The 8,626-nt window shown below is 40.3% G+C and overlaps 1 protein-coding gene across 2 annotated transcripts in view; it reads left to right on the top strand.

The window, feature by feature from the left end:
* Nucleotides 1-7,400, top strand: part of KLF3 (Kruppel like factor 3) — a 44,730-nt gene extending 37,330 nt beyond the window's left edge. For both annotated transcript variants that reach the window (XM_019553182.1, XM_019553183.1), the window contains exon 7: nt 2,424-7,400. In XM_019553182.1, coding sequence (XP_019408727.1) covers nt 2,424-2,605 — 182 coding nt within the window. In that variant the 3' untranslated portion in view covers nt 2,606-7,400. The remainder of the gene's footprint in view (nt 1-2,423) is intronic.
* The last annotated feature ends 1,226 nt before the right edge of the window (nt 7,401-8,626 follow it).

The raw sequence follows: 8,626 nt of genomic DNA on the forward strand, positions 1-8,626 counted from the left end.
TCAGGGCTGCCCACCCTGCTGCCCTCTCCCTGGGGGTCTGGCCAACCAGGTGGGACCTGGTGTGGTAGGGCAGAGCAGGGTGGGTCAGGAAGGCTCGGTGCCACCACCGGGAGCCCCTCACCACCATGGAAAGGTGCCCCTACTCACCTGGTAGCAGTGGTGGTGGCAGTGTGGGGTTGTGCACCTCGGTACTGCTGTGCAGGTAGAGGGCACCTTGCCATGGCAGTACGGGGCTCCTGGTGACAGCACCGAGCCTCACCATCCCACTCTGTCCTGCCGCACCGGGTCCTGCCTACGGCACTGCAGAGGCCCCAAGGGGGTGGGCAGCAGGGCAGGCAGCCCTGAGCCTGCAGCAGGCAGCCTGTATCCGCCCCCACCCTGCACACAAATCTTGGGCACATGACCCCCATGCTTCTGCCTTAGGAGTGCACAGAGTGCCCCCGCATCTCCTCCCCATGCCTCCCTGGATGTGCTGCTGCACCTTCCCCCACGGGGAGTGCACGCAGCAGTAGGGAACCAGCTTCCCCACTGCCTTCCAAATGAACGGCCTGCGGCTCCATCCCACTCCCCACCTGGACCCTGCAGCCATGCATTCCAGCACCGGGCCCCAAGCTGGGCAGCAGCCCCAGCCCTGCCCAACTCCCCCACTCCCTATGGGGGCCTCAACCCCTTCCCCCCCCAATTTACCTGCAGCGAGCTGCTCTCATGCTGCCTGGCTGCCGTGTGCAAGTGTGCATGCGCATATGCACATTGCGTCCCCGGCCTGATTGCACTCCTCCCATTCCCCCAGCCCCTTGCAGCCTGGAAGTCTAACAGCCTGCAAGGGAAACCTGCCATTTCCCACATTTTTCTCCTTAAAGTGAGAAAATCCACGTTTTATCGTGTTTTTCCATGATAAACGGAAAACCTGGATCCCTGCTCACCGCTTACAACACTACTAGATTTTGGCTCATAAGTTTCCATGGGAGTAGCTTCTCTGTCAAAACTCCAAACTGGATGCCAAGTATGAAATCTCTAAAAAGATTTATGCATTCAGACACAGAAAAACACTGGTCAGATTTTTTCTGCATACTGCTTTCTAACATACTATTTAAAAAGTGTCGCTATGCTTAGTCAAAGCCAGCATAGTGAAGATATGCTGTGGGACACTTGCTGGGCTTGTCTTGGATGTTTACGTAGCAATAAGACACATTTCGATAAGATAGAAGGTCTAATTCTCATTTGCACTCTGGCCGTTTATACCATTGGCAGAATAATTGGGTCTTTAGCGTAAATGAAAATAAGCTTGATTTAGAAGTTAATTATGAAGACAGAAGTACATAGATTAACTTAATTATTGAAGGAAAGAGTTAAAATTGGATCTACTTAAGGCAGCAGCATTATCACTGTCGTTAATAACTATGAGGCTGCAGTACCCTATTGTACTAGCTGTTATCATAGTCCAGAGAACTCAGAGTAATGTCTCAATCCTACTACTTACTCACAAGTTGACTTAATGTGCATAAGTGGTCTCATAGTCTTTAGTATTTAAAATTAAACTTAAGTATTTGCAGTAGAGGGACCTTAGGTTAAGGCCAGACAAAAGTAGTTGTAAGACACCAATGGCAAGGTCAGGAAAGAAAAGACCAAGGTGACTGTAATATAAGCAAGCTGTCAATGAATTTTTTTTCTGTTCTGTTAACTTCAGGCATTTAGAAATTCACAAGACACGTAAGTGTGCAATGTGCATTAGCTAGATACGTCACTGAGTAAATGGAAAAGGACTAGCTGGGGTTTTAATGGACAAGAAAAGATGCATCTTATTGCATAAATAAAGACCTACTGAAATTGAGGAGGCAGGCAGGTGATTTTGTAGACCTATCCTAGTGTGCACTGCCATTTTCATGGCTGTTTGCGGCAAGATCCCCCAACACCGCTGGTTGACCGAAGGGCCATGGCAATGGCTCTGCCCCTTGCCACTGGTTGTCCAAGAGTGCTGCCCTTCAGGTACCTTGCCTCTCACCACTGATTGGCCAAAAGGGCTGCCATTCATGCAGTTCTGCCCCTCACAACTGATTGGCAGAGAGAAGCAGGTCTGCATGACAGGCAGCCCTCTCCACCAGTCAGCAGAGGAAGGAGCAGCTGCCACCTCAGCTCCCTTTCTTTGTGCCAGGGGCTGTGAAAACTGCTAGCTCCCACTGGGGAACTAGCATTTTATTTTCAGTAAGTTGGGTGAGGGGGTGTTTTCTGGCATAAGGAACGCTGCTTTTCACAGAACCTGCCTCAAATTGCAGTTTCTGCAAAAAATGCAAAATCATGATTTGAGTAGATCCGTATGTGTAAAAGAACTGAAGTGTTTGTGTTAACCTTCTTAAGCGCTCTGACATTTTATCTATGATCGCTTACTTCATTCTTTAAATCCCAGTTTCTGTTTCCTTTCCTAGGTGAAAAGCCATACAAATGTACCTGGGAAGGATGCACGTGGAAGTTTGCTCGTTCTGATGAACTAACAAGGCATTTCCGTAAACATACTGGAATCAAGCCTTTTCAATGCCCAGACTGTGACCGTAGCTTCTCACGTTCCGACCATCTTGCCCTTCACAGGAAACGTCACATGTTAGTCTGAATGTCTTTGGTCCTCTGACTCCCATCACACTTTCTTTTTTTACATGTGCATTTTTAATTTGGATTCAGCTGGTCTGAATCTCTGAGTTTATACCATTAAAAACTTCCATATGGTCAGTAATAAATGTTCTCTAACCCTTCTATGTTCTTGCCACGGGTCAGACCTAAAGAATGTGAACACTTTTTTTTTTCCTCTGGGGGATGCTAAGCAAACCCTTTCTCCAGACAGTATGTTTAATGTATTCCTTTGTGAATAAGGGAACTTCATTGGTTTCTTCATATAATCAACCAGCATATATTGATAAACTAGTAAATGCTATTCAGTATCCAGATTGCTAATCCTTGCCAGAGACTTTATTTATGTCCTGTAAAAAATACTCTCTTTGTATGCTCAACAATGCAATGAATAGAGTTTTCCAACATTGTTGGTTACACCATCCTGTTTAACAAAACACTTTTAGAAAGGCACCTCTTTGATATAGAAATCCCCTCTGCCTCAAGAGTGAAAGAGCTAAGCAATATATTCTTTTTAAATCATGAAAGTTTAAGTGGTAAAATTCATTTAGACCCAGCAGACACATACTGAGTACTGTGTTGTATGTCTGTATTCTGTTTGTATTGCATAATGCCTTGGCAGATTCAGCAGGTGAAGACCTTGCGTGATGCTGGGCACATCTACACATGCTCCTAATGTGCTTGAATAACCTCCAGCACAGTTTGTGCCAGAGTTTATTACTCCCAGGTGCAGCGTTTTCACATGTGCCCAAGAGCACATTGAGGCAGGGTGGCACAGCCTCAGCCAGCAGGGGGCTCAGAAGGTCAGCCTGCCAGCCCAGAGGTGCTGCGCCTCAGCCCAATGTGCTGCAGAGAAGCTGGCTGGGGCACAAGTGCTACAGTGTGGGGCTAGCCAGCAGGCAGCCCTGTACTGTAGTACCCTCATGCCCCAGCCAACCCATCACCATCGACATGTGAATTGATGCACTAAATAACTCTGCTGTAGAATAGTACTTGTGTCGGGCAAGAGTTGCATCCTACAACAAAGTTAATTAGTTTACTGTCACCTAATAGTGCCACATATGTAGATGGTGACGCTTTACTGTAGAGCTGATTAGTCAACTCTGTAGTATAGTGTACATGTAGATGAGCCTACTGTATCTCTGTTTTATATGTAGCTGTATGGATGGTACACAATATATTCATCTGTAGCATAGCATTACATGACTTTCATAGAGGTCTACCACACCTCATTTCAGCCATTATAGGCATCTTGCTTTCTAGTCACTCTCCAACATTTCCTTTCCTCAAACGTTTTGTATTGTATGCCAAAAGCAGTAATTGCCATATCAAAATGCTCCAAACCATAACATTATGGGAAGTGAGTGCCAGTTTTGATACACTGTATACTATTTAAAAGTAGTTCACAAGATTTTTAAGACAAAATGGTATCCTATATGCACCTCCATTGAGAAAACTGAGTAATGACTTAGGTGGTAAGGATATGCCTGATAAAACCATTTTAAAGTTACTTTTTAGTAGATCTTATCTTTTTTAAGATGGCTAGATAAAGATGTAAATATAACATTAACATATTACATCATTAAGTCTTGATTCTGAAGTTAACGAGAAAAAAACAGATGAATACATATGTTCATAATATAATAGAATATCCTGAATTAAAATTACCCAATGTGATGCTAAACATACTTCAGTCCTTGGAATGTATTAACCAGAATTAAAAAGAATTTTTCTATGTTAGTTGGCAGACTGTGGGCCACCAAAAGAAAGCAGGATATATTTCTCTAAACTAAAATATTCCAGAACCACAACATTTTTGTTAATTCCCTGAAATTTGAAAAAAGTATTCTCAATTTTCCTCTTTACATGGAAAAACCTACTAGCAAAGAAAATACTCATTGTATTCTCCAAGAGATCAGTCTGGTCAAGTTGCTGCTATACGTTGCCTTCTATGGAACAAAAATTGAGATCCTAAACAGCAGGTGTTGCTGAAGTCCCTAAACACCATGGACTCCAAAGATACACTGGAGTATGCTGCCGATCCAGGAGTTTGTGTGCGTGGAGTCTACCTCTGCTTCCTTGGCAGTATGGCTTCTCCAAAAGAGGTAGAAGAACCCCTCTTGCTGACATCCCATCTGCCAGTGAAACTGGAGGGGAAGGTCTGCAATGCAGGTCGACCTATTCACAGACCTTTTAGGGGTAAGTGAAAGAATAAAATAAAACCTACAGGTGTCTAAAGATTAATTAGGAATAGTTTCACTTACTGTGTAAAGAAATGCTTCTGCCATAAAATAGGTAGTATTGTATGTGTTCTACAACTAACACTTGAATACTGAAGTATAGAAATCCTTGTGCATTTTATCTAAGGAATATCTTGTCCTTTTGTGATGCTGTTTTGTTTTATATTCAAGACCTGCAAGTGGGTAATGGCAGTTTTCATAGCAGATCTTGAAAGTTTGTGTAAACTCTGTCTAAGGGATTAAGACCATATTCTGCTATGTTATATGAACGTTGATCTGAACTATCTGTTTTGGAATAAGATGAAGCTATGCCAGTTTTACACTTATGAAACAAGATAGAAATCTAGCCCTTTATCCATTAGAACTGTCAGGTAAATATAGTAGTGTTGAAATGATGCTGCAGTTGTGATGGTCCAAAAAATGAGAGAAGCAGGAATTTTTGTGGGTGGGCCAGTAAACTGATTTGGGATAGATTTAGATAAGCTTGCAGGTATCGCTACTCTTTCTTGGATCCCCAAAAGAGAATCAAGTACAGCAGAGCTAAATAGCTACTTACTTACCTTTTGCATAGCAGATCTGTTCAGCTCTGCCATGCCTGTTTCTCTCCAAAGTCCCAAGGAAGACTACTGTGATACTAGAAAGTTGGTCCAATTAAAAGCTACCACCCACAAAAACCCATGCATCTTGCAGGTAAATACAGACAATTCTGTTTTCTGTCAGTACACTGATCTGTTACTAAAGTAGCCAAAACCTTCCTGGATGGAGAATTAGTATAAGCCAGCATTGTTTGGGGGTTTTTTGGCAACTGTGCCATAGAAGAATTAGAACTGGACACTACCCTAGAACTTAATATCTGTGAAATTCTCATTAGCTTTGATAGTGGATCATTTTATGCAACTCCCACGGGTGCAGGTTCTTAGTCTGTTCCCTTAATATATTGTATAATACAAGTGTACCAACAAATTTGGTATCCTGGGAATAAAAAAAAATCATATAGTGGACAAGGCAGGTGACAAGCATTTTATTTCCATTTCTGCTTTCAATGTAATTTTAAACACATCACATTTTGGATTTTTGAAAATAACATTTATTTTTAGTGCTGCTAGTTTCTTTTCCTTCTTTCTTTTTTTTTTTCTTTCATAAAGATTTTCTTTAAATAGTTGCATGGTTTTCTAAGTACAGAACTGGGTCCAAATGACCTGCTTGAACAATTTCTTTGATGTTAGGACTACTCCAACAGAGCATTTTTATCCCCAACATTTAGCTTACTAACCATGTTCATTTATTAATCTATTTACCTTCCATTTTTAAAAGTGTTTAAGATGAACAGTGGGGATAGGAGCAGAGATGCAATATAATTTCAAATACCTTGGCTACATACTCAATGATATAAGACATTTAACAAGAACAGTTTAAATTTAAGCATTAAATAAAAATCTTAAGTTCCTACAGATATCTTTGTAGGATTTTTCTCTTTATGTATGTGGTGTCATTTTGTAAGAAGTCAAAAAAGATTGCAAACAAGTAAGATGTTTTTTCCTTCATTTTAAAATGTGAATCTACATCTTAAATGGGGCATTAACTGTTTTTAATGAATTTGGTTTGAGGGCTACTTTGAAAATATATGGATGAAACTAAGGAAATGACTAAAAAGAAAACAAGCCAGTCCTGCCCTCGTCTACCTACATGGATGCAGGATCAGATGTAAAATCTGCAAAACTAATCCTGCATTAGAGTTACGTGTATATTTAAAATAAATCCTGGTTTACTAGCATTATTGCACTGTATAGTATGTAACTTGAGAATATTGTACCTGTATTCACCATTAAACATAATTATAATGGATTACTTATTTCCGAGACAATCCTTCGGAGTTCAACAGGTATTTCAGCAATGTGGTTTTATTTAAATATACACTGTAGTTCTGTAGTGACCTCTCTAATGCCACAAGCTTGTCTGAATATGTTGTCTGCTTTTGTCTCTGTTTTTGTCTCTGTCAAGGTTAGCAACTTGTAGATGAATGCAAATCCTTTCTGTAAAGAAAAATAATTACAAAGAATTTTACATGTATCAAGAGGGCTACAACAACTTTCAATATGTTTTACAGATATTAGCACTTTTCTGCTATTTATGTACTTCAAATGTTAGAGGGTCAAAATAATCTTTCTGCTTAGCATCTCTTAAAATATCACCTGCAAATATAGCAGGGATATTACATTTACTTTAATACTTGTATAAACTATGCAGAAATTTTTTAATAGAATGTAATATATTTTATAAGCTAATAAGACTGGGTAATTAAAGGTTTCTAGCATGCATTACTATAACTTGCAAATACTGAGACATTTTGGTAATCTTTCTTACTAAAGATGTGAATGTTTAATGTACTTTCACTGTTTCTACTTTGGTAGTCCAATGGGAACTCAGTAATGACATTTTGTCATGTCAAACTGTGAACATAAATTTGTACTGTACAGGCCTCATACAATATGCCATATACAATATATATGTATTATACTTGTTAATAAAACCATCGGAATATTAATTGTGATGTCATTTTTACTATAAGTGTAATCAGCAACTGATTGATTTTTAAAATTGATTTAAAATATGTAAAATCAGCAATTAAAAAAAAAAAGAGCATTTTTATTTTACTTTTTCTGACTTTTGAAGAGCGCCAATCACTGGAATTTCTGTGCACCAGAGAAATTTTCCAGAATAATTATTTTTATATCTTATTAAATAATAAAGAATATGCTGATCTGATGTGCATACAGAACTATATAGTCTTATGATTAGATTCACTACAAACCTGTGCATCACTTTTTTATAGTGATACAAATGATTGATTTATGTAAATCAAACAAACTGCAAAGAGCTCTATTGGATTTCAATGCAGCCTCTTAATCTCTATTATTATTTGCTTTTCACGAACATATAACTAAATGTTTTCATGCAGTGTTTGTAAAAAGCGAATTTCTGGTTCACAGTTAAGATTAGTTTAATGGATGAATAAATTATATTTGTGTGCAATAACTGTAGTCTATAGTTTGTCATTCAGAACAAGATATTTGCGGACATGGGAATTCAAAACCATTAATTTATTTCAGTTCATTATTTATTACCTTTTAATGAGAAATCCAAAGTCAAACGAACTAAATGAACTGTAGCTCATTGAACAAGCTTTAGATAAAGCACCACTTTAAAGCATGCAGACGCTGATACATGAGGCACGGGATCCTGCTACAGTGCAGTAATTTCCATGCTGCAACAGAGTCAATTAATCAAGTCTGCTCCCACACACTCAGATTGCAGTATATCAGAGCAGCCTTTCTCTTTGTGTGCAGGCACCTCAGATCTCCAGAATGCCAGAGAGCACGGTAAAGGCATGTCCCTCTGGTGCTCTGCAGCCAGCAGGCTAGCACACAGTAATCCTAGTGTGCTTTCTGGGAGCATATGTCTGGCAGTTCCTGAGGACAGATGAGTGCAGAGGAAAGAGCTGATTGGCTGCCTGAGGACCCAAAACTACCAGGGACCTTCCACAGCCTCCTCCCTTTCCAAGCACATAGACTGATCCTGGGAATGTAGAGACATATTTTGCCTGCACAGCTTCCACGGCCAAAGGCTTAACAACTTTACTTCCTGGCCATAATAAACCCCTGCTGCTGGCATCCTAAGATTCAGGCAGCTCCAGTACGTGCTGTACTCTGGTCAGCACAGGCAAGGCCTGCCACCACTTCAGACAGCTCATTCAGCTCCAGCATGTG

Source organism: Crocodylus porosus, unplaced genomic scaffold (genome assembly GCF_001723895.1).
Source record: "Crocodylus porosus isolate Cpor-Errol unplaced genomic scaffold, CroPor_comp1, whole genome shotgun sequence".
NCBI lineage: Eukaryota > Metazoa > Chordata > Crocodylia > Crocodylidae > Crocodylus > Crocodylus porosus.